This window comes from Anopheles marshallii, chromosome 3 (genome assembly GCF_943734725.1).
Source record: "Anopheles marshallii chromosome 3, idAnoMarsDA_429_01, whole genome shotgun sequence".
NCBI lineage: Eukaryota > Metazoa > Arthropoda > Insecta > Diptera > Culicidae > Anopheles > Anopheles marshallii.
Genome location: NC_071327.1, coordinates 36,739,035 through 36,766,199, shown reverse-complemented (window position 1 = coordinate 36,766,199; position 27,165 = coordinate 36,739,035). Strand labels below are relative to the sequence as shown.

Genomic DNA, 27,165 nt, shown 5'->3' with positions numbered 1-27,165 from the left:
ATCATTCGCTACTGCATCATGACCTTCATCACGATCTGCACCACGACGTACACCACGATGTCCATCACCACGATGTGCACCATGTGCATCATGATCATGTGGTCGTACCGGCCGCACCACAACCGACCGGATTCTGGAAGAAGAAGCTCGTCTGGAAGCCAAGATGGATTAAGAGTTGGCAGGAGAAGAAGGTGTACGTCGGTGTATGGAAGCGTGTCTGGGGACCAGTCCAGGTGACAGAGTGGGTACCAATCCCGAAACCACCACCAGGTTGGTCCCCCCATCACTAGAAACGCGTTGCGTAGCTGTTATGAAGTGCGCGTAGTGTTAATAATTCAATCAGACCGTAAGCCAGTTCATGTGTCGTATTGGTTAGATCTTAGAATGTCGATTATGATTTCGAATTTTAGCTGTAAAATAACACATTTTGTATAAAGAGAAGAAATAAACAAAAAAAAATCTCTGTTAGTGTTACTGTATGTAGACGAGTCACGAGTTTCATTTGCGTACATTGCTGTAACTTTCGCTCGAAACTATAAATGTCACTACAGGTCGGTTTGCATTCCACCCGGCGAAGGAACCATTATTTGGCATCTGTACCGACAAATTGCACCCTGAAACGATTAAGATCCGTAATGAGATAAATTCCACAAGTACACCACACATACTTCAACAGTACTGAAATCTTCGAGGGGATTTGGTGTGCACATTGGTGCGCATAGGTGCTTTAGGATGATAAATTTGTTATTAACGTTTTTGCCGCATGATGTAAGTTCGGCAGTGGATGGCGCGCAATCGTGAGCAAGTAGATTGCAAAAATATATTTTGTTCATTTTGTTATAGAATGCAGGGATGGAGCATACAAAAGTTTTATTAATTAATAAGTAGTCAGTGGCAGTCATCTGTCAGATAACTGTGGCAGTTATTTCGGTTTAAATGAAAAGATATTGTTGATATGGATATTGAGTTCGCTCACTAACCTTCCTGGGTTTGTCCTAAGTTTTCCGCGATTTAGTTCTCAGTTCGTTTCATTTTCTTTCCCTTTAGAAAATAAACATTATTTGAATTACTAGATCTTTGTATGCTTTCTTTGTCTTCTTCACGTTTTCCACACTCATCTCCACACGCTCAGTTAGTCAATTTAAGAAACATCTTACAAATTTTGGTTTAGAGACACATGTATGTATATCCGTTTGGTAGCAAGCGTACAAGATTTGCATTACAGTTTCCTTCTTTCAACCTCCTTCGACACCCCGTTGACAAATTGTTCCTCTACTGCCTAGGGGTTTTACGCAGACTCTTTTACTGGACGCTGTATTACTTCACCTAGGCCGTATAGGCCAAACAATGAACACAGTTGCAGGCACGCTGCATCGATCCGAATACACAAAGTTCAATGTACGATCTGCTACCAAGTTCGGGGTTGGAAAAATTACACCAACTACTACTAGACCACCGAACTTCACAGTACATCGCAGTAAAATGATAATATAGTAATAGACAAATGGATGGGATTTGTGGAGCCGATTTACATACCGATCAGGTTCACGAATATCAAACAACTGCTGAACTGGACGTTGGTAATGGTTTTTTTATCATGCTTTGTAAAAATGTTCTCGGGTCGTTTCAACTTCATTGATTTTATACTTCACTGTGATTAGGTTTGTTTAGCTTATGTGGTTGTCAAATTCATGATAAATTCGTTTCCCTGCTACGTACACCAAAAATTTGTATTCCTTTCGTTTTTTTTCTTCTCTTTCCTCATATTACCGTCTATGCTTCAGGTTCGTTTCGTTCAGAGCGTCTTAATTATGCATTGCCTTTTTCTTTATATTTTATAGCGACTGTCTTCACATGCATCTTATTTCATCCCTATTGCAGATATTGGTCAGCTGGAATTATTTAAATAAAACATGATAGACTTATGAACAAAACGGCCCTGTAAGCTAGTATTTAAGATGACTTTTGCAATATTCTCTTTACAAACAAATAGGAGATCCAACAGTGGCTGGAAAGAAGGGCAAGAACATTGCTGCTGGAAGAATGAAGACAGCCTTTCACTGCATGTGAACATCCTTTCCTTCGATCGCAAACTGCCACTTAAATACAGCATGTCGTAGTAGGACAATAAAATACTATGCTAACAATTGTAATACGCGTCCTCTTAATAGACATAATATGCAGCCATTTCACTGTTACAACCTAAAAACAAGCCAACACTTTCTGTTGCAAATCCGAATGAAAACCGGCTAACATTTGTCTGTATTGATACTGCATTGTTCAAATCCAACGCGATCGTGGCGACAGAAACCGGGAGCTTTGCGTAGGGGGAACAACTTGTAAGTCAATATGGGCTAACTGTCCTTCTGAGCAGCCAGATCATCCGAAGGTCATGCACGAGCGTATCAATAATTGTGGAGAAGGTGAACACGAGTATCCCACATCCCCGTCGCTACCAATGGTTGAGACAGGCGACTGCGGTGCGGTTTGTCCAGGTCGGCTGACAGCAAAGAGCAGCGCGCGAGAATTTAGTCCGTCGAAATCGAAAGGTCATAAATCAGGAAATCTATGAAATAAATGAGAAACCTGATCGCATTAATTATCAATATCATTGGCGAATTTACCAGTGTGCACGGTGGTGCTCTCGCGAGAAACAATCATAGAGGCGTGAATCATAGAGATGATGTTGACATACGTTTTGTTGTGCGTTTTGAGACACATGTGTGCGTATGTGTGGGAAAAGTGTGTTGGTGCGTTGGTGTTGATAGTTGTACGGTGCACAAAATATATAACAATACGAAGGAAACCGTGTGGAATTTTTGGAGAAGGAAATGTAACCGGTAAGTAACACAAAAGGGAAGAAAAAGAACAAGAAGAGAACGAGAGAGAAAGAGAAAACAAACGAGAGAGCAGCACATTAGATGGAACGCGGAAAAGGTATAGTGACGGGTTTACCTCATCGTGTCCTCTTTGTAATCCTCCGGAATGACAAACAGATCAGGTGAAATATCGTCCCGGAATTCGAACTTTTGAAACGTAATCTTGGCCGACACTGTCGGCAGGATGGGGATGTCGATCTTCACCGGGAAGCCGCTGGGTAGTTTCAGTGTTACGAATTCACGCAACTTGCTGAAATGCTTGAACGGTGCTATTACTTCCAGCACGTTCAACAGCATATCTACACTCAGAGGGAAGTCTTTGCTCTGAAATGGACCGAACATATTACAAAGGTGTTTAATCAGAATAGAAATCGTACTACGCATTCATTGGTGCCCGATTTTACTTACCATAGCTACTGTTGCTTTAAAATTTTTGCTTGATTCCTTATACACTAGTTCACGACCTAAGTTGGGATACTGGCCCGGCTCAGCCGAAACGTATTCCTCCCAGGTAACCTCACTGTTAGGCGGCGGTTGTAGCGATTCTCGCCGGTAAATCTCTCCATTCTGATCGATACCGCCCTGTTGACTCTGTCCTCCCTTCGTCAGTGACTCCATGAGCGCCTTATTTTTCTGTAGATCATCCCGTGATAGATGCTCGCGGCGTTTGCGCTGCTCCAGCGTCAATCCGTTTATGGTGTACAGATCGCTATCGTACTGTCCGGCCACCGTTTCCCGCCGATCTTCGCGGAAGATCCATCCCGATTGTGCTTTTGTAAAACTAATACCCTTGGTTGACATCTGTGCTGCAAGGATGTCACTCGACATCAGTATATCGACCTCATCCTCAATTTCCATCTCGGTCTCCTCGTGCCGGACGTGCTGGTAGCAGCGGCACTCATTGTCGAGTGCTGTCAGCGAATCCTTTGGCGGGTTTTCGCCTTTGAAAATGAACGAAATGTCACCCCGCTCCCAGCGCATGTCGGAAAAATCGACCAGCGTCGTATCGAGCCGTATCGAGCAGCCGGACTTATGAATTTTACAAACGTCCGAGGGAAGTATGCGTGAGATGAGTGGAACCCATGAATGAAAATCCCACTTCAGCTCCATATAGAAGTCACCCATCTGTTTGAGGGCTTTCACCAGATTTGGACGCCGTTGTTCCATCTGTTCGCGGGCCTGTTGTTTCAGTTTCCGCAGCAATGCACTGACTGAAAAGCAAATGAAGTGCACAAAATCGAATGTTTAATGTTTAACTCAAGCTACAAGCTACAGGATACAAATACATACTTATCTGTCGATCCCCGTACGAGATCGCTTCTGCTAATGGTGACCATCCTTGTGAATTTTTTACTTTAACCGGTGCGCCATGTGCAAGCAATAGGAAGATACACTCTGAAAAATAAAAACATTTATAAGTAAATTTTAATTGCAGAATTGAATAGCTTCCGTATAGCACAGTGATATGTGGAAGTTTGTCACAAGAGCTTTCTTAACTCTAAAGCTTTTTTTACAGCTCTTTACTTAATCCTTTAGAATTGATGGTATTTCTAAAGATTTTAGTTTTATTTTTATTTTAGTAAGACGCACATGTAAGATGTGGTCCATAACAACGCTACTGATTTATCATATTTTCAAGCTGTCTTAAAAGGGTTGGAATTTTACACATTTTTGTTGCGTAGATTTTGGTCCTTTTTGTGCATATATGGTTTATAAATAAATAGCTTCGTCTCGAGTTTCGCAGGACAACTGATACAATCTAAAAAAAAGGTATGATAAGCTAGCAGCAATGAAGGGAAAAGGGCGCACTTTATGAAAGGTTCCCTCGAACGCTATAAGGATACGGTCGCTTCCTTTCAAGTCAGGAAATATAGCTAGTTGCGTGACTATAAATAAACAAATGAAAAACAACAGATCCGGACGATAGGTGGTGAAGTTTGCCGGTGTGGCGATGAAGACACCACGAGCCATCGAACTGGGCACGATATGGAGGTCGAGTGAAAGCGTAATCAATAAAGAAATTATAAAAAAAGAAACCTAACGAGCTAAAGGAAGTATGCCGCGAAAAAAAGGATCCCAAGGTTCCGGCTGGCATCGCTCGTTCTTATATTCCGCTTCTTACACCTCCACATCACCGCACTATGGCAACAGTTTGTTGGACTTCAGCATAGAATCGTAATAGCATCAAGGTTACTACAAAACGGTAAAGTAGAGTCGTTTCCTTCTAACGAATCATCTTTCGTTGTGTCCATCCACCACGTGCAGGAGTGAGACCAATCGACCCGCTACAGACAGACAGGATGATGTGCAAGGTTTTGCAACGGGGATAGGGACAGAATTTCAATCTCCACACAACCTAACGGTGCAGGGATGAAATATGAATTAAAAAATGGAAAGAAATTGACCAACCCTTGATTACTTCACATGGGCAGAATATAGAACCGTAAGAAGGAGACAAACGCGAACCGCAATTAGTATTGCTTCTCCCATTTGTACATAACGAGAGTCGTTTTGGAATTAAATAAATTATGTACAAAGTGTAGTAATGAGTAGGAATCGTAACATAAAATAAAAATTCGTACTATAAATAATTGATAGAACAATGTAAAACGATTGCAAAATTATACTGCGGAAAGATAATTAGACATCTTTTAGAGGCTTACAACGTTCTTTTGAGAAGAAGAAGAAGTCAATAAGATTTAAAATCGAGGATCTGGGATCTGGTGTGATGTCACCAGGTTTGGATCAAATATTCGAATGGACTGGTGCACTGAATAATATGTCGGAACATGTAGTACTCATCTCCTATATGTCCTTGTAAGGCTTTGAAGACTAGAGGCAACAGCCCACACTAAAATCAATGTGTTATAGCGCATAATTAGACGTTTTTTTTTATTCAGCCTAGGAAACCATCACTAACGACGCCTTGGGGAAGCGAAAGATGCTTATTTTGGAATCAGGAATGCTGTCCCATATCGCAGTCACCACCTGGTCTTTTTGCACAACATGTGATTGCTTCAGCACGAACTCTTGACCACCGCGTCAAAAAGGAAAAAATTAGGTCCAACCGAACCTTTTTGTGCTGGTTCTCCGAAAAAATGACTAATAGATTATCAACACCAGACACATTGATAAATGTATAAGTGTAGCTAAAACTGACAACAATATCAATAGAGACTAAGTACTGTGCCATGTACTGATAATGCACACTCATGGATGGAAAGTTGTATTCATGCTTATTGAAAAACCTATAGACAGACGAGTTTGTACGCAAGTTCTTTTTATCTTGAAAATTATTTTCAAGTCATCGTGGTTGGATTGATTACGGGTGAAATCACAACTAATCCGCGCGGTTTGACCTTCTATTTTTGGTGAATTCTTCAGATGCCTAACATACTGAAATGCGTATATTTATTGCAAACGGGCTTCTCTTATCACAACCATAGGATGGAGTTCTTGCGAACCGATACGCTCTTGCCCTGTTACTTTGCCACCGTTCATTATCTAATGACAAACGCTTCGAGCGAATGCGACGAAAGGAGGGCAAAAGCCCATTAGAAAACGATTCAATAAACAAAAAAAACCCCGCACGCAAACGCGGCTAGGTATAAAATTTTCCTCTTGCGATTTCTTTGCCAAATGATGCTACCACCTGTTCAAGTGGTCGCCACGATGCGATACTCGCTTGATAACAGCCAAACGAGATGAGAGAATGTGTGTGTGGTAAATGTTAAGGGTTTATCAGTTTCCCGCGACAGTGTGAACGTATGTGCCATTAAACTAAAGGTAAATAACTATCTATGAGGTGTGCTTCACCTATGTTTCCATATCTATTGACCATTATTAAAGCACCGGTGGTGTTGTCAGGGTTTTGATGTCTTTTTCGACTGAAGTACGCTTGAGATGTGCGGGCAAACCACAGATCACTCTTATCACTCATCTGCACAGCAGAAAGCGCACCAGAGCGTCTCACCGTTCGACGCGTTTCGCTGTTATGCAGCTTGCATAATATAGGTTTGGTTAACTCTCCTTTCCAATGTAGAAAATGGAAGGATGGTACGAATTTGGACCGAATGTATACAACACGTCAACTTCCCCACACATTTTCATTAAATATTAATTTCACGATGTTGAGTTTTGCGCGAACGTTTGGGTGGCAAATTACTATAAACCATGTGCCGAGAGAAGTTCCCAACTGGCTTTTTTCTGCATTGTGCACATTTTACCGCCCCCGAGATGCTTGGTGGGGTGCCAGATTTGTTTTCGATATCCTCCTGCTGGCATAATTACCTTTCTTTCCTAGCATAACAGCCAAATGGAGTGGAGTGTTTCCTAAAACGAAATAGCAAATAAAGAAGATTAGATTATTCGAATAAACAAGCGTTGTGTTGCATTTACAAGGCCGTACTATATGATTTTGTAAACAAAACTACACGTCAAGGTAGCGGAACGGTTTGTTTAGTTTGTTCGAGGGTGACGAAGTAAATGAGATATAAAGACAAACTTTGCGCTCATTTTGCACATGAACAAAATCATTATTGATTACCATGTGAAACTCCGGAAATGGCCTACAATAATTGAAACACACATTATTTGGTCCAGATATCAAACGCACCCGAACTTATCATAGCGCCACAGCGCAAAGAAACGAATAAGTCCCAGATACTTTTTACATTTTTTTTGTTGCACCATTACGCGGTTGCGTGGATACGTGCGGAAAAGAAACTTATCGATGCATGAATATGATTAGCTCGTTCCGTTTGTCAACCTTCCGCTACCGCCGCTAAGTGTGGCTGTTTGTTCGCTATCGAATCGATAGACATTCGCAGCCTAGCCAACCAAAGAGAACCGATTAAAATCTGGGCAACTCACCATGCTTGTCCTTTTCGGCGATTTCGTGTGTCCGGAGCAGTAGCGACAGTTTTCTGGTATCACCGTTAAAGACGCACTCATGCAGCGGAAACGTTTCCGTCATTATTTCGCTGACTTCCGCTGCAATTGAGAGAAAACATTTTACTGAAAGACACGCACTTTTCGCGACGCGCAGCAGTCGATTTTTTCTCGATCTCTTCCGTCGCTTCTCACCCGAGTGCTGCCTATCACCGCAGACAACAATTTTCGCCTCCCAAGGAACAATTTTTACCCCGCAACTACCAGTTCCACAACGACTGATTCCACATACTGAGCGGCTCTTGGTAAGATATTATTCCTATCCCTTTCGCACATTTTGTTGCCTTGTCGCTCTTTTGAGACTGTGTTTTTCTGCTGTGATTAACACATTCGCAGTTGTTAAAGGCGGCGTTGAAGAGAAGTGCGTGTGTAGGTTATTGTAGATTTACCTACGATTTTGGTTTTAAATGTTAAGTAAACCAAATATAATCGATCAAGCAACGTTAATGTATACTGTCCATGCAAAAGTTCGCAGGAAACTTATCACAACAGCATTCTATCGGCGTTCTTTGACGGCACCCGTGCTGGATATGTGTGTGTGTGCGTGCATGAAGTGAAATGTTGCAAGGATTAGCATAGTGTTTTGCTAAAAAAATAGGAATATAATAAATAAAAATAGGAATGTTACGTCTTGGTAGTAGCAACATTTTCCAATTTTATCCCAGAGCAAGGAGCAGAAATTATACGCGTGGCCATTGCAGGAACGCAAAAAAAATTCGCGTAAAAGTTTCACTGCGTGTTTCTATTCACATCCGAAAACAGCTGTGGAGGAAGCGCAGCCGTTGTGCGAGACCGCTTCTATCACCACTGTCGCGAAAAAAAGAGAGCCATGCACCAGCACGGCCGCTGCCTTGTTCCTTGCTCCTTCTATTCATACCTCCTCGTTTGGCCCAACAATTCTGCTATTTAGCCCGCTGTATGGCCCAAAAACTTCCGCAATTGCTCCCTGGGATTTTCGTGATTGTTTTGACTGAATGTCAAACTTCGGAAGAATGGATCAGCTTCGGCTTTTCCGGTAAACGTCATTAGGCTGTCAGTTTGCATACCGGTGAAAATGCTATAGCAACGGTACAATAGTTTAGTACAAACAATGTCCATCTGGTGTTGGAGTTTTCAATTGCATACATTTAGGCGAATAAACAGTATTTGGAACAAATTAGCTGCTAGAGTCAAAACATAAACGGACCGCTGTTTATGTAATTAATTAGAATGTTATTTATGGAATATTGTATGCAATATTGACACAGTTAAACTGGATAAATAGTCAATAATCTTCATTTACTGAAGTTGTTTAAGGTGTTGGAGAGACTGAGCAAGAATCGCTCATATTTTGGCCCTCCTACATGGGACCCCATGTAGCATGCGTTCATTCATTGCTTTTCGGGCCGGATACTATCCCAAACAACATGATCTTTTCTACATTACAGCTCTCTTCGAGGCACAACGAGGCAATAGGCGCCTGCATCGCCCAACGATCGACTATCTAGCTACGGGTAAATAAAATTATAGAAAGCCAGAAATGGCAGACCTAGACCTAGAGGCTGTTGACGATAACCGAGAAGTACCTTCTATCGATTAGAATGTTTTAAAACTGTAAATATATCTGCTATGGTGTGGCCACATCAATGAAAGTGGCTAAAACGAGCTGCTGGCTTGAAGAAGGTATAGCATTAAAGTTGTCGCAGGCAATTCTGACATAATACAACTGGCAGCGATCGTACTCCCTTTCTAAATGCGTGTCAAAGCTGACCCCTCATCATCGGTGCTGTAAAGGTGGTACAATTAATCATGCTGTTGAACTATACTCTTCGAATCTTCAACTGCTACATTTGTTAGTTGATCGTTCCACACTCAACCACTCGTTCCCGTATGTCGTCTATCAATTGGAATTTAATGACTCTATAGCTCCCTTCCAGCGTACTCATTGAATTCTGAATACCGCACTCTAACCTTTTTTTAAAGAATTCAGGTACTTTCACGTGATGAAACGCATCCACAATTCCACGTTCTGAGTTTAGTGTGATGACATTGCGACATTGCAGGGTTTTATCAAGTTATTTAAATTTGAAGTCGAACAGAAGCTGATTATTTTAATTCCCCTCTATTCGATCACTTCACTCATTCTTCCAAAAGAGATAAGATTTCCTATTCTTCATAGAGATAGGGAGATGGATTAAGATGTTTGAAGAGAGATTTACTTATAACCCATGAGTAGGATATGGAAAGCCTATGTCATCCGTCTAGAGGTTTCGGATCCATTACCGTATTAGCGAGCTATTAATAAAACAATAATTGTGGAACTAGATTTAGGCAATGTGTGTTATAAAAGGTAGGATTTATTTGAATTTATAGTACACCCAACAGGGAATATCGTGGTTGTTGCTGGCAACATTTCGGGCTCATTCTCCGTTAAGGCATTTGAAACTACTGTTAACAAGTGTAGAAAGGTACGGCAGATAAAAGTGATAGGACGAACAGATCTTGCGAAAGAATAATAAAGCATTCAGGAAACATTTTCGGAAGTTACACGACTTATCTAACTAAACTGATCTATTATCAAGTGGCCAGAAAGGATATCAGGTAGAAGCAATTGGTTGTTGAGACTGAGGGAAATTGCCGATGTGGTTCGATCGACCGCTTCCGATATTTGACAAAAAAGGAAGTAAATAATAGAAGTGAACAATCAGCTGTACACCAACTCAAGAACAAAAATTCCAGCTTACCGTTTTAAAACACAAAATGGTGTATCGAAAGCAAACGCATCCGCAAGGCGGACAATCCTCCAATCTTGACTACCAAATAAGTTTATTTTTCTTCTTTTACATCTGACAATATATCTTATACAATGTAAGTAAATTTTTTTCTGCAAGTGGTTGAGTGTGTATGTTTGTGTGTTTGTTTCCGTCAATGTATCATTTCATTTGTGCTAAACTGTTCCGGGGAGTATCTATCCCGTCGCATTGCAGTTTCGTTCATCAAACTTGTAAGAGTAAGTAAGTATAAGTTTGAAGTGGTGTGTTTTCCATACCGCGCTACTTCTGCACAGTTAGCGTTTTAGTGTAGATGAAGTTCATTCATGGTGGAAGATGCAACGGACGCAGGAGGTGGGTAAGAGCAAAGGAAGTGGCCAAACTATGTTGGACACTCTAATGCTAAAACCCCGTTCCTTCCACCATGTTTAGCATGTAAATACGGGTGAACATAGTTTTGTGTTCGAAGCTTCACGATATTCCTGTACGACTGTTAAGTGGTGCTGCTGGCATCTGCTGTTTGCATGAACTATTGTAATGTTTTTACTCTGCTTGCCTTGTCCGTGGGTAGACTTAAAAGTGCTCTTATGCCGATTCAGTATGTTTGTTCGTATGGTAGGGATGCATTATGGACGTGAAACACAAAACCCATTTTCAACGGCATCTCTGCACCGCGGCTCATTTTAATCGGAAACGATAGTAGAAAATGTGTGTTTTGATTTGGGGCGTTGATCAATTTGCGCCGAATGCGGTTCCTACAGCTAATAGTTACTTTTCACCATATTTTGTTTTCATTACTATCTTTACAATTTCGCGCACATTTCAACTTATCAAACAATGCTTACATAGTAGCGGTTTCCGTAGTTCTGCTGTGGTGTAATAAAGTTTTGCAAACAAATGAACTATTGCTAAAACCGCCAGCAAAAGTAACGTTGTAGTATGTGTCACCGAGTATTTTGTAAACAACTTAAAATCACATTAAAAGCACAGAATCACAATAGATAACAAACTAAACATAGGAAATTCCAATTTCTAAACAAATAAAACAACAAAAAATAAAACTATCGCAACTAAAACGATCATTGCATGTTGCGAGTACAAATGTAGTTAGTGTACTTAATTAGTAGGAACTCTTTTTACCATTTTCGTTAGGTTTTGTTTCTGAGTGTCTGTTCATTTTTGATGTTTTCTTGTTCTTCCCCCTGGTGACATGTACGTTAATTATACGTGGGTTGATTGATTTGTTGTTAAATAGAGCCGGAATGTGTTTACCCGCAGCCATCAACGACAGTGTTGAAGTTTTGAGCTATTTTTCAAGTCAACCTTACAACATGATGGCTTCGGGTAAGTACTATTCATTTTCTAATCTCGCGTAAGAAAACTCGAAACACTTCAGACAAATCCAATCCGGATGGAACTACACCTCACTGTTAGTAGTTTCAGTGTCCATCGGATTGATATTTGAAGTGTTTCTGACAGAGTTTTCCTATTGCACGATCTGTTACGATGAAGCACTTCAATCATTGTCCCATTCGAAGACTAGTGTTGCACAAAAAAAAACTCACAAGTCCTTTCAATTATTCGTCCAATGTGTCAATTCTCAAAACAATTGTCGGAAGCAACGTCCTGCAAAAAGGATCTTTTTACATGGTTAGGTATGATTTTTCGACTGGATTTAAAAATAAGACTAACAAATACATTAGTTAAAAAATACAAATAAACAATTTTCCCTTGAGCGCCGACCATTCCCCTATGCGATCGGACGCCAAAAAGGCAAGGGAACAGGAACTTTGTAGTAGAGGTTGTTGGGGTTTTTTTGCACGGGGTTTTGTTTTGGCCTTCGATTAGCTGTTTTCTGTGTTTTGGATTGACATAAAACAACAAACAGACCAACAACAGTTTTGCTTCGTGCGAAATAAACGACCAAACGGGAAACGATTAAGGAAGTACGCTAAGTAAACCGTGTTCTTTGCGCTTTGCTGTGTCGAGTAAGTTGTTTAGTAGTTGGTGTGTAGGTAATGGTTAGTAGTAGTAGTAGTAGTAGTATTCGTAGCAATAGTGGTATTACTAGTGGTGGTAGTAATAATAGTGTGTTATGTTGCTTGACATTTGACACATGAAAGAACGTTTTATTCGTCTCCTTTCCTCATCTGGTTTTTGTTCATCTTTGTTTTTTTTTACCTTCTTGTTGCTGCTGTTCGGGATTTACTTTAAAAATTTTGCTTATTTTCATTTTTTTTTGTTAATGCGAGGGCAAAAGTAATCGTTCATGATATGTCGAGTCTTTCGAGTTTTTCATTTCTTTTCCCACTTTCCAACCGTTTGTTTTGGCTTTCTTTTGTGCTTGAGTTTTCGGGCTTTTGTTTGATTTTATGTTTATGGTTTTGATGTTTTGCTGATGTGTGTAGCATTTTTCTGGGGTTTCTTTCTCATTTGCTTATTGTGTTACATATTTTTCGTATTGTTTCAAACTTTTTCACCTTTCTTCACTTTGTTCTGCTCGTTCACTCTCTAACTCTCTCTCTTTCTTTCTCCCTCTCTCGAATAGGAACCAAATACGTTTCATTTTTAAGTTATGTGCGGTTTTAGCCATTAATTTTCTTCCCGTTTCATGTTCGAATCACACAAACATACATTTTCTTTTTTCTATTCAACCTAGTAAACTATTATTGTTGTTTTCGCGAGTATCAATTGCCATGTTTTGCGCAACATTCAATTTTGGTATCAGTGGGGAGTACGCGTTACCTTATTAAATCAATGCCTTCATGTGTGTATGTGTATCATGCGTGTGCGTGTGTGAAAACGTGCCGGGGAACTGTTTATGCATATTTTTTACATTGACTTAAACATCATTGCTGGATGTTCAAAAATGTTAAATTATAAACATATCGATCCGTTACACACGAAACTGTTCACGAAGTGGTTTCCAAACTCGTTCACAATGATTGATTGTTCTTTTAAATAGACAGATGCGTGCTGCTAGCTTTGTCACGCATTCCGTCCTTAGTTGGCCATGAAATGTTTTGTTTTGCGATCTAAAAAAGCTCGTTGCAGTTGTGTTCTGATCCAGCAGGTAGGGACCCTTTCCCATATACGCCAGTTGGTGGTAGTTGTTGTGAAAGTTCCTATGCTTTGTGATGACCGCGTTATTTTAGTGTATTCATATCGCTCTGTTTGGACCGTGGGTAGAAGCTCTTTAAGCGAAAGCTAACAACATCATTAGATCGGTTATTTTACTTGCATATGCGTATGTTTTTGTTTAAAGATTTTCTTTTCTATGTACTAGTGAATCGCATCGCAAATAAAAGTAAACAATAAACCATACCACTTATACATACGTTTGTTAATGATAGTACTAATACAGTATTCTTATTCACACCCGAAGTGTGTCAGTGTGTTATAATGTAATGTAATGTTAATGTAAATTGTCGCATACCCATTCTTGATCGGCTCGAAGAATATGGAATGATGCGTTATAGGAACTTTTCATCAGTTAGTGCTACCGCTTAGCCACTATCTAATACTACCCTTCTCACCCATCATCATTATAAATCTAAAAAAATATCTTATATGAATCGATCTTGCCAAACAGCAATGATCGTTAGTCAATCTTGAATCCATTCCCCTGTCGACTTCAGGAGACTGGTTTGAAGGTTGTAGCTTCATCATGGTGGCCTTAGGCTTTCAACGAAAGAGATAAAAGGATGAAGTGCCTCCTCGCATATATTTAGCACAGCATCCCGTTGTCTGTTTCGTTCCGATTCTTCATTAGTCTCACACCCAACTGTTGGCCTTTCAAACAGTTACATTGCACACAACTTGTATGTGCATTTCCCTTGTGCATCGTGTATCGTGTAATGCAAGCATGCGATCGAACGCACTCGATCGCTAGCTTTGATCCATGCGGGATCAGGGAGATCATTCAAGAAATAGATATATTCAGTAATTAGGTATGAATATTTTGTTTTAACTTCCATCTATTTTATGCACTCGGTAATACCTTTTTTTGGGGGGTTTTTTAAATGTTTTTATGATTTTTTTTGTTTTTTTTTGTGTCTCTTCGTTTTATAAAATACTTTCAAGTGTATGGATAAGCCGACTACAGCAGTTAAGTACGATCGCAATGCTTATCTTGTTAACGGTCACAGAGCTTCGTGTAATGGAACGGTTGTTGGATGTAGGTGTGTTCCGCTTCCCCGGTCCAAACTTGGGGTCAATCAACTTGCTCAATGTTGCGAAAATCGCCCGCATCAAATTGGGCGTAGGGCGTGACCCGAAGTACCTGGTGGATCTTTCTTCAAGTGCATCAAGCGGCTGGGGTCTCTTCTCGAGCCCCTAGGTCATGGAAATTAAATTTTTAATGGTATCGTATGGTACAACAATCATAAATCCAGTCCTCGGTTGACGCTAATTTAATTAAGGTCAATGTCGCTTCTACCTGTCTTCTTCTGATTCAAGTTAATTACAAACACACACACAATATAGCATTCCGTTACCGATTATTCGTGTTTTGTGCTTTCTTCACTGCACTTTTATTACATGCCTGCCACATCCTATCCTTTCACTTTATACAATTATTCATCAGTGTTGGTTTTTGCTTTTTTACGCATAAAATCACGCCAATTTCCGTTTCTGTCGCGTGGACCATGTAGTGTGTTGTTGTGTTTTTATTTTCATTTAAACCAATTTATCTCAACGTCTTTTGTAGCGTAACTTTCTTAGTACTACATGCTATAGTTAATAGAATCCTAGGTCTCATCTCATTTTGTTTTAAGATGGGAACAAGCGAGGTGCCAAAACTGTTCTGTCTGCCGCGAGCAACGGCATGTGGACTGTGTGCTTGCCAGTAACGTGTGTTGATTTTTGACTATTTGTCTCTAATTGAATACAAAAACCGCTCAAAGCTTTGACCATTTTTACTTTGTTAACTGAAAATTACACACTTTAAGATCAACCTGCCAAGGAGACGGAGTGTTCTTAACGTCGAACAGTCCGGATACCAGTTTGTAGGTTCCGTTAACGAAAAAACACTCCGACCAAAGGCGTTCCTTAAGGTATGCAATCGAGTTCAATAGTAAAATAAATCTTTAGTTATTTTTAGTCAAAAACGGAAAATTATTTCGTTTCGCAATATCCGACTTTACTTTTGCAGTAAACAGAAACATACGCAAGCATCAATTCCCAAATACCGGCTCCACGGCAAACGTTCAGTCTCTTGTAACTTTACATTTACATCATCACGATTTAGCGTCCATGATGTGTTGCTTTTCTTCACACAGTTTGTATATGCGTCTCATGTGGTTTTGTGGCATTTTTTCTGTTTTTTTAATCTTTCATTTATTTGTTTTTCTCTTTGTGTCACTCCCAAAAACATCGAACAATCCGATTTCGGGATAAATTCATGCGCCTAAATAGTACAATTATTACACTCTCGTTTATAACGTATATTTTTATCTATGTTTCATGTTTCATTTTTTCTTTATTTTAGAGTAGGAACTTAATTGTTGCATTTCTTCTGTTTATCTGTGCTTTTTTCTTCTTCTTCTTTCATCGTCTCATGTTTGCTTTCTTGTTTTACGAGTATGACGCAGGTCGGTTGTGGGTTGTATCGTGTTTTCGATGCAATTTCCTCGTTTTTTAATGTTCTTGCGAAACTTTGTGTTTTACAGTGTTCATGCGCTTGTGTATAATGTTGTTCCGTTAGGATAAAGCGTCGCGAAGAATCGTGTGGCATGCGTGTTTGTTGGAATCCTATATGTGTTCGATCATTTCGTTCATTTCTTGTTCTAGAGTGAAAGTCTGTTTTCTTGTTCCTTAAAGCAATTTTCACGTCAGCTCCGCGTCGTTGTTACGTTACATGGGTGGTGCGTATTTCGGGGCATTGTTAGTCCTTCTCCAGTCCATCTCAGGCTTCAGGAAATGGTGAAATCAAATAGAAAATTCCAAATGTTGAATGGTACACTTCCCACTGCATCTTGTAGTTGTGTGAACGGAAAAGTACTGGAAGCAAAAAAAAAATAGTTAATTGTCAAATTGGTAATTCAAACATTCAATTATAAAGTATCAGGCTCGCAACTGACTAATGCCCATTGTTTTTCCTTTATCCGTTACTGATAGATTTATTAGGTTTAGGGCAATTTTATTTTAATTATTAGTTAAACTAACTCCAAATAATACCCATTCCAAATCCTTAAAGAAATATACCATTTTTTGGGAGCAAAACAACAATTGAACTATTTTTAGATGTTCTCATATTACTTGAACTTCTGTTTAGCCAGACTGAATGCAATACAAAAAAACTGATGATTTTCTAATAGTGAATTATAAAATGTAGCAATAAGGACATAATCCCCACGTTATTGTTTATATGTAAGTTTTGTTATGTCACAGGTTCATTTTGTAAAGCTTATCAGTTGATTTTGTTATTATTTCTTAGTGGTACTGCAACTTGAAGAAGCCTAGGCCTATTATTTCGGAGTAACTTTGAGTTTATACCCCCATGGTCAGGATGGGGTATTGTAATGTTCGTGGCATGTGATAGGGCCAGGGACCCAAACAATTTGACCATACTTAAATTAAGATTTTTAAGTAAAAAATGTATATGACTTAGTAGCGGACCTAATATTATTCCTCTTAGGTAGTGGTATTAAAACTTACCTTAAACGAAAATAAATGTTACAGTGCATTGCATTGGTTGTATGCATTTGCGCTTCTCTCTATCGAGGGAAAATACCCACGCCTTAGGAAAGAAAAAGCATATAAAAATAGGAAATGTTCATTAGTAAATAGTGAATGCGAATGGTCGGACATAGTAAAAATCATAGCACCAATAATACATTATATAAATTAGAGGAAAACGGTACGACACAAAAAAAACATCATTCAATAAAGGCAACGCAAAGAAAATGGCTTCCAGGAACCAATCTGCTGACTGTTCGCTATAGTTTGTCCCGTCTCTGTCTCGCAATGGTGGTTGTGTATCATCGTCACTCTTAATTAAAGCAGCAAATTAAATGTTGCTCTATCACTCTCGTACAATGGATGCTGAAAAACCGAAGCACGGTGAGAGAACGCGTGCGGGGAGTGAAAAGGGACGAAACGGAAGTGTAGTGAGACGAGATACTCATTCGCTTAATGGTAGTGGTGATGATAGTGGCTGAGAGACTAATGGGAACAAAACGATGGAATAGCACAACGATCCCAGGAAAGCGAGCCGAAGTGAACGAAGAAAGCTGTGCCAGTGCAAACGATAAAAGAATAAATGAATCAAAGCAACACGACTGAGTATGAGTAAGAGAGTGAGAAAAAGAACAAGGCTGAAAGAGATCTTGTTGCACCACCCCATTTTCATTTTCCTCGCTTCGTTTAGCGGCCTACTAAGTGAAATGGGACAAGAGTGAAGAAATGTTTACTGCGAAACCGGGTGTGTGTATTGGTGCGAAACAAAACGCCCTTAGAAAACGGGAAGAAAAATCGCGGAAAACAGAGAATAGCTGGCGAGGAAAGTAGCCACCAAGAGAAAGAATGGAACGGAAAACAGCATCGCCCCATTACGAAGGATGTGTTGGAGACACCGGAAAATGAGCATCTCTTGGCAAAGCGACGTCAGACAGTGGTGCGGGCCGCTGTTTGTATGTGTGTGGGTGGGAAAAAGGATCAGAGCGAACCATTTATTTCCATCCGGCCGTCAACCCGTACGTACGCTTAATGTGTGAGGTATATAATGAGATGAATATGGTTCGGGGAAGGAAGGTGTCGGGATGGTGTGCTGGTAAAAAAGCGAAACGCAAACAAAGGGAGGAAACGAACGATTATACGAATGCTTCCTCCACGTGAGATACCGAGGGCAGTGGCAAGGTATTAGTGAGCGAATGTTTAAATGGGGTACGTCGCGCAAGAAAATGGGCAAATGACAAACGTTTTCACACCACCCACTAGACGGACGGAAGGATGTGTTTGGATGGAAATGCGCAGTCTTTGTAGCTAATTAGTGGTGCAGGCGGTTAGAACAGGCAAACAGCATTTTATCGCCCCAGTCGAGTGCGGATTCCCCCCTTTTTGCTCTAGGGATCGATTAACTTATGTGAGGGGAAGGAAAAAAGGGCGTTCACGATACTTCAGTTCAATGAATTAAACAACGACAGTAAACCTTCTACAGCCGGAGTCAGTTGGAAAAAAGAAGAAAGCGAAAACACATGCCGAGAGAGTAATTGGTTGATGGGCTGGTTGTGCTTTGCAGCATCCAAGAAGGCATAGACGTGACGCACAAGGCGTGGACGACGTTGTATGAGAAGCGTGTATATAATTTGCAGAAATAAAATGGTGGTCTAGTTGATGGTGATTGAATGAAAGCAGTACATTGCAGCTAGCTGAGGGTAAGTTTATGTTTAGAGATGGAAAGACACATATAAATTATGTATGGTGTAGAACACTTGTTTTATTACATAAATATTTTAATTAATGACTGGCAAAATTATTACATGTCTACCGACTTATAGAACGTTTTCGACCATGAGTAGTTTCATTTGCGAAAGAGCTAGATACTTTTATCGAAGCTGTGTAGAACTACATTACATTTATGTCACACTCGGTAGCGAAAGTTTGAGAGGCAAGGTAAGACAAAGAGATAGAGCTCAAAATGGAGAGCTTAGCTAATCGTGACACACAGAAAATAAAATTATTTAGAGCATTGAAAGAAGGACGACAAATTTCCTAGTTGAGTTTGTTGTATAGAGGCAAAAAGTAATGAATCACCTTTCTATTTATCTCAATACTCCTAATAATCCTAAGATTAATATCTTAAAGATACTAAAATAATCCAAATAATAACATTTAATATGACGAATGTTCTACATCAGGAACATACGGTCAGAATGTTTCGTAATTGGAACAATTTTTAACTGAATCGAGAAATAATTTCTTAACCAGCTGAAAAATTAGAATAATTCTCTAGTACCTAGGCGTGTGTGAGTTACCTTCTTCATTGATGAAAGGTTGTTTTTATAAGTGCATGAATAATCATACAGGTAATAAAATCAATCAAAACACCATGCGCCAGGACTATACGGCCACCAACGGCTACGGCATGATGCGACAGAGTGATTATACTCATTGCAGACGCCATAATAAATGCATCTTGCGCCAGATCAACGCCATCGTACTGTCGTCCAATGGCAGAAGGATCGTTCTCTTCCTGCCCGTCCTTAACATCGCTCAGCTAAATGCATATGCTGCAGCATCCAAACATCGAGGACGCTCGCACTTTCGGTCGTACCTGGTTTTCGTAAAAAAAGGACTGTCTAGCGTGAACCAAAATACTGATTGTCAGACTGATGTCGTTGCTGGCCTTGCCTTGTACCGTTCGAATGTGTTCTCCTTCCGCCCATTTTTCCTGCATGACAAAACGCCAAGAGGATGAGATTACGGTTCGTTGTCCCGATGGATGTTCGGTACCGTTACCTATGCGCGCTTCTCGACCCTATTAGTCCATTAGTCATTCAAAATTTCATAACCTCATGAATAGCTCATGGAGAAGGTTCAATCCCAGTTTTACGGTACCCGAAAACGCAACCGTCCAACAGTGCACAGCACCGTAATGGTACGAAACGAATGAGTATAATTGAAAATGTTGAAAGTTTTCATATTCATCAATAGATTAAATATGAATGAACGCGCGTCCCGTCCGTGGCGTGGAACCATCCTACCAACCAACCATCCTAGCCTACACGTACGTAGTAGTACCAGGCCGAACTGTGTATCCCATCCAGGATCCTAAGACCACCGAGCTGGACCTCGGTGTAGCAAGAAGGACCGGAAAGAGATCCGGCGGTTGTTCGGGAATGGAGACGCCTGGTCGGTTGTTCGCTTCGGCGAACGTTACCATACGTGGCTTTCGAACGGGGAAAACACAATCGTACGGGTGCTAATGGCTTTTGTGGATTTTGCCTTGCGGATTCGGTTCTACCGATAGCTAGGAACAATAACTGCACTGGAAGCCATCTATTCTCTCTGGCTATATCATTTAAGTTTTACGTGCTCACACGGTGACGGCATTGGGAAAAGTAGCCAAAATGAGGATGTATTTACGTAAATGTGCATTTGCATTTACTGTTCAAGTAGCTTGTTTAGTCGAAAATGTAGCAAGTATCATCCCGCATGGAGCAAAGCATAAATTAAGGGGTTTAGGACGATTGTCCATCATTTCATTTGATCATGAATCGACTTTTCCATCAAATTATAGTACTTTCTGCTGAATTTCTGGTGAAATGATAAGAACTATTTGAAATTTTGGGAACCTTCGTCGGCACGAATGTATGCATCGGTCAATTACATCCCCGATAAAGTATTGTGCGTTGTGTAGGGGAAGCGAGATGGATAACATAATATATCCACGATGCAATAATAACACTCCCGACAAGTGTGGTGGATATTGCAAAATTATTGTAATTTATAATTCGTATTGCACCACCACCAACCCAAACCACAAATACGTGTACGCAACGTGGATAATTCAGTTTAGTTTGGGAAATTATTGTGCCCCTTTTGGCACTGTTGAAACCCTTGTACATTCAACTGTGCTCAACCGTGTACGTAACCACACAACGTTTTGTGGCAATTTAATTTCAAACCGAAGTGGTTTTGCATAAATTCAATTATCGCCCATCGTACCAAACTAAGCACGGTCATCATTGTCGATTTGTGGTTGACCGAGCAAATGTGAATGATCGGCCGTAGGCATATGTTGACGTAGCGGACGAACTGAATGCAATAAAAAAGTACATAACGCTAACGGTAAGCGATGCACATTTAGCACTTTTGCGCGGATAGTTAGTGGAATTAGGCTAGCGCGAGAAAATAGTGTGGAAGGATCTTGTGCACCGGGAATAAATTTCACCATGAAACCGCTGGGGAATGCGATTTGTGCAGCGATCTGGTATCGGTTTAGCGTTAATTCGTTCTGTCGTGTAATGTTTAAATTTACATTTTGTTCCATTCCGTGCCGGAAGCTGTCCAACAGGATATCCGGGTGGCGTTGAATGATAGTTTCGTGTTTAGCTAATGCAAAGTTGATATCGCTGAAATTACATTTACATAGTGTGTTGAAGCTGCACATTTGTTTGAACATGTTTTTTTAAGGTGGGCAAATTAAATTCGTTTCCTAGGCTTGATCGGGTGTTAAATTATTTGTATCGCAAAGAGTTTTTCTCCATTGACATTAGTTGAAATGCCATTATTCCATTCTAACTCCTGAAACTTGATCTTCCTTGTTTTTGTCAAGCGTTTTTAAAGCAGAAAAAATGGTTATGAGAACAGTTATTTATTCATTATTTAGTTATAACTTAAATTTTAATTGTTTATTTTATCAAGTCCCATGCATATTATATTTTGCATACTGCTTGGCAAATTTCGTGAAAATAAAAAAGTCAAATTTAGTCAAGCAACTTAGACGTACGACCAACTAAACCGATGGGAATTATATTAGCACGCAGCTACTACATTCTGAAACAATTCCAGGAACTGCTTTGTATCTTTTCTCGAGATAACCTAGCATATAAGGTTAAGTCGCTTCTGCAAAACTGATTTGCTGTTGCTGCGAATATAGGCAATGTAACTTCTCTGTTGTCATCTCCTGAGATTGTTTCTTGACGAATTCGTTCACAACTCCTGCATCCTCCTACTGATGTACCAATAATACTGGTTATCAATTCTTCGCCGGCCCTGTCAGCTTCAACCTAAGCCCAAAGAACTTTCGATTCAGAGAAATATGTTTAGAAATGGTTGAATAATCCTCTCTGTTATACAAAATTATACACAGCGTTCTGTTTGTAATGTTTACAAACAAACAAAAATGGTCATTATCAAAAATCTCGTCGATAACAAATTGTTGATTTGTCCATTTTTATCCAACGGCCATAAAGAGAACGAATTTTCTAAGAAGCTTTAAAATTAAAAAAAAAACCAGTTGCAATTGGGGAAGGTCAGTGGTGGATTGTCCGAAAATTGGTGCGACAGCACTAACAGTAGTGGAACGACGACAAAAAGAGCGAAACTTTATAAAAAAAACTTAAGAAAGAAGCAACAGCAAAAACCGACGTAAACAAGTTGACGACAATGAGAAAATTCTACAGTACAAATGAACTCATTAAAACTTTCGAGTGTTACTCTCAGCGGGTGCACAACTGCCAACGTTTGCCAGCTTTAGGAAAACCCCCGAAGCGCACTTTAGCAAGTGGATGTCCCATTTTGCTTGCTGTTTGTTAGTTTATGGAACCATTTTTTTGTTGCTCATACTTTTTCTTCTAAGCAACTGTGCCCATTACCGTTGGATTAATTTGTTTCTTTTACTTTAATGTCATGCTTCATATTGTTTCGAACAAGATTTTGTTTTTGTTCTGCTACACAAACAATGTATGCTTACACCCTCATTTCCACTCACACGACTTTTTTCCTTATTAGCATAATGTTGTTAGAAACTACTTGAGGTGCAGCTACAAAAAAAAAATCATTCCCATCGGACAGTGTGAGGCCGTTAGCCGTCCACATTGTCAACGTCGAAGATCATTAACGAACACGTTTCTTTAGATCGCTCTATTGGTTTTGGCTATTTTTACCATTTCCATCCTTAACCTTACCCAGCACGTTGAAGGATCGTGGTTGGTCTCGTTTCTTTTGCATTTCCACCAAACACTTCTAGCCCGATCTCACCTATGCATTTGTCCAAAGAAGCCCGATTGAAGTCCAATATTCAAACGTGAATTTGCGTTTGCAGCTTCTTTTCGTTCTGCACCCCACCCGCTCTGCTTTTTACCGACGCTTTTGATTGCCCTTTGACCCTTTCTCCCTTAAAAGCTCCCTCCTACTCCCGTTTTCCGTGCTATCGATAATCCCTTCGCGTGGCATCGTTATCGAAGAAAAACATACATATATGGGCATCTCTCACTTCTTTTCCCGTCCTCCCAATCCTCGTACCCCTTTCCCTTACAACACTTCCTTTCCCGCTCCGCCCGAATGGGTTCGTAGTTAGGGAACCCGTCCCGTAGCCTAACGGTTGGCAACGTTCGTTAGCGTTGTAATGAAATTCTGCCATGCGCTGGCATTCCCCGAACTGATCCCTTTTCCACCCAACCACTGCGTCTTCGTGCATTTCCGGTTTCCCGCTCTTGCCATTTCCATGCTCATCGAAGCTTTACTTTCCTCCCGTTATTCCCACCCTTTCCCCTTATTCCACCCCCTTCGCTTACCATCCATCCATCCGATCGACGGTGAACGCAAGCAATTCGTTTTGCTTTGCCGTAGTTCAATTTCTTCATTCGATTGCCTCGTGCCTTTTGCCGAGGCTCGTTTTACATTACGATTCCTTCGTTTTCCTGTTTCCATCCACTCTCATATGTTTTTTTTTTCGTTCGAGATTAGGTAGCACTCATTTTGTTGTTTGGAAATAAAACTTCGCGGATATGAGGTTTCGATATGGCATCGCTGTTGAGGGAAGAAACCAGCGTTGGTTAACGCATTCCGTTGCAAATAGGCATAAAGTGTGTAAGCCTAAAGCGATGTTGTATGTCTTATGTAGATGAGACAGAGGTCCCATCGGCTGCATACGTAATCGAATATGTGGAGGGTCTAACAGACGAAAACGAAGAACGACATGGAATAAATATGAAAAAAAAGACATGACTCGGTGAACACGTATGGGAATTATGTGTTGGCATTCCTCTTTTTTAACATTCTGTCATTATGTTTTGGAATGCTTTTTGATACAGCAGAGTTCCGTGACTTTTTTGTGTGTTAATATAACATATAACTCTCTAGAATAATTGACAATAAAATTGTTCAAACAAAGTGGCTTTTATGTTATAAATATGAATAACTTTTATGTTTGTACAAGCTTACAACCTTAGCAGCATTACAATAAAATGGTTATTTGTTACAAAAACTCGATGCATGAGTCGTACCTGGCCATTCTGAATGGTACAGAACTTTCCAGTAGACGTCAAACTCATTTTCTCAACATCCGCGGTACCAAGTAGGAACAAGCACGGTCACACATTCCTCTTGCCAACATGTACATCCACTTTGGGCAGAAGACACGTAAATAAATAAAACTCAAATTGAAGAGAAAGTTGAATAAAAATCAATTTACTTTCCATCTTCTAGCGCGAGCCGTCGAACGAAGACGAAGACCAACTCCTGGTTTCCGGGCTTTCGCAGAAAAGCAGGGGTTCCCTCTTCCTCTTACGGCTAATGTAAGGTGAATACGTAAAGAAGTAGGTAAGGAATAAAAAAAAAACTCCGCACACACATACACACACCTTTGCTTACCATTTTCGCCCGTTACTTAGCAAAAGGGCAGAAGCTTCGGGGTTTTCCCAGCCTCCTGCGATTGCTGGTTGCTGGTGTGTTTGTGCGTGTGTGTTGCTGTGAGGAAAGCAGAGGGAGGGAGTGTAGAAATGAAAATTGGTAGAAGCGAAAAATAAAGTAAAAGCATGCCGTCTACTCTACATCCATACACACACGTTCACGCCCACATACCCCATCATCGTAGCGACGCGACACGGTTTGGGGTGGGGAGTGATGGAAAATCGCAAACGAGGTAGGAAGGGAAATTTGCACACGCGAATTCAATTCAACGTCACACGAGATGGCGATGGGGTGGAATAAAAAGGGTGTTCCCACCACACACACACACACACACACACTCATACCCCTTCCAATGGAGGTTTTCCATGGTAACGCGCGAATGAAAATCTTCCCCGTTCGTCTTTCTTGTTGCCTTTTGCTTATCGCATCGAGAAGTTCGCTTGCTTTGGTGGCAAGAAACGCGCGTTTCTCGGAGCAATAAAGAGCTTTCTCGTGTCACACACCACCGAGTGAAGATGAAAATTGCCGTCGGCTTTCCATTATTTTAATGACGTCGTGTTGAGAGCGGCTTGTGGTGTGTGATGGTGGGGGGAAGAGAGAAAGAGAGAGGGGAGGGAAACAACGGATGAAGGGGGTTGCAGATTGACGAATATATAGGGGCGCGCGAGGATGATGACTGAAGTTGACACCAAAGATGTATGTGACACTCTTATACACACATACACATATTTATTCCTTCGTATACGATCGATATGGGTATGTGTATGTGTGGGGTTGGAAGAGAAAAGCTCCCGATTTGCTTTGGTTTCGTTTCATTTCTGTTTGATTCGTTTTTTCTTCTTATTCTTCGTCAGGAAGCGAAGAGGTTTTGATTGCAAATGGCAGTTTGGCAAGCGCCATTGCACGGTTCTCCTTTCGTTTCACCGTTCCTTCGAAAGCGTTGGTGCAAAATTTGCAAAATTGAAAAGCGAACCAATAAACGGATTCCGGGCCCAGGGTTGGTAACGAGGCAATATCCAAAACGAGTCTCGATTGAAATACGAGTGATTCGATGTGAAATCTTATTACCGCTCGGTTGGTTGGTTGTTTTGGTACGGTTGGAGCAGAAGGAACGTACTAGCTAAGCACTTTTATGGATAACAACCAAGATAGTGCGATTTTTTGTACGTAAAATGTATTGTTTACGCTTTGTATATTACACTGTCAAGTCGAAACACCGCGTTATTAATTTTCACCAATTCGAAAGAAACACTAAAACACACAACGTAGCGATCGATCACAAACATGTATATTAAATATGCTGTATTCAATATTACAAAACAAGTAAACAATTGCCATGTACAACAAGTAAACAATTGTATTGCCATGCCATGTGCGTTAATGTTGATAAATTCTATGTCGGGTACAGTAAAATTAATTAAACCTTCCCAACTTCTACAATTCAAAGCACTTCCGACAACGAATGTCAAGGTAATACTAGTGAGTTTAAGGTTTTCTGAATATTTTACTAATAATTTTACTAGTAAGTACTAAGCATACATTGATTTTGATAACTGCTTAACTTTTACAAACCTATCAAAGAAGTACTTTTGCACTATTTAAAACTGAACGTTTATTCTCACAAATAAACCGATATTATTGATTTTGCATAAATCATACACCGAACTTTCGTACGATTCCATTTGATGTTAAAGCAATTGGTTTAAAAAGATATAATAGAGAAATAAAAAATACTTAAGTAAAACAGCCTTTTTTGTAGTCAATCCTTTTACTTTGTGGCCAGCTAAATTGCCTCTAAAAAGCCCGATCGTAAAGTGTATACTGCGGGAATCACTGTTTAAAGGACATCCTTTAGACGAATGTCAACGATTCAGCCAACCGAGACTGCATCGGATCCAAAAGCGACTTTAAACACTTTTGAAGCACTTCTCGTTTGACCTTCCCCGAAATGATGCACAGCATAAAGTGATGTTTTACGACAGACAGAAACGCTCGTCCTTTCCGCAATGCTGTTTTCCTGGGCGAGCATTTGCTGTTTGCTTCCCACAATTCGAGGGAAAACTGCTACACCAATATCAGTAGTCGAGGCTGGCCCGCTTACACACAGGTGATGACCTCAATCGAGAGAACTGTCATACGTCCAAGGACGATAGAAAGAGCGTACATCCCTGGGATTGATCATGGGACGTCATCTGTGGCGACGATGGATTGTTCAAAGTCATGCTGCG

General features: G+C 40.3%; 1 protein-coding gene across 1 annotated transcript; it reads right to left on the bottom strand.

Annotated features, from left to right (window-relative positions):
* Positions 1–2,528: 2,528 nt before the first annotated feature.
* On the bottom strand, positions 2,529–7,863 carry LOC128716222 (ankyrin repeat domain-containing protein 13C). The gene is made up of 6 exons (XM_053811142.1): positions 7,752–7,863; positions 7,170–7,211; positions 4,170–4,274; positions 3,288–4,090; positions 2,956–3,203; positions 2,529–2,586 (listed from the first exon to the last, which is right to left on the bottom strand). Exons 1-6 carry the CDS (start codon positions 7,852–7,854, stop codon positions 2,529–2,531), a joined length of 1,359 nt encoding a protein of 452 aa, XP_053667117.1. The 5' UTR covers positions 7,855–7,863.
* Positions 7,864–27,165: the final 19,302 nt, after the last annotated feature.

Bases quoted from the DNA above. Each gene is read 5' to 3' on its own strand.
- LOC128716222 (XM_053811142.1), bottom strand. From the start codon at position 7,854: ATGACGGAAACGTTTCCGCTGCATGAGTGCGTCTTTAACGGTGATACC. The intron at 7,212-7,751 runs GTGAGTTGCCCA...ATTTCGTTTTAG, and splicing joins CGCCGAAAAGGACAAGCATG to GAAACACTCCACTCCATTTG. The intron at 2,587-2,955 runs GTAAACCCGTCA...TAATGCGATCAG, and splicing joins TACAAAGAGGACACGATGAG to GTTTCTCATTTATTTCATAG.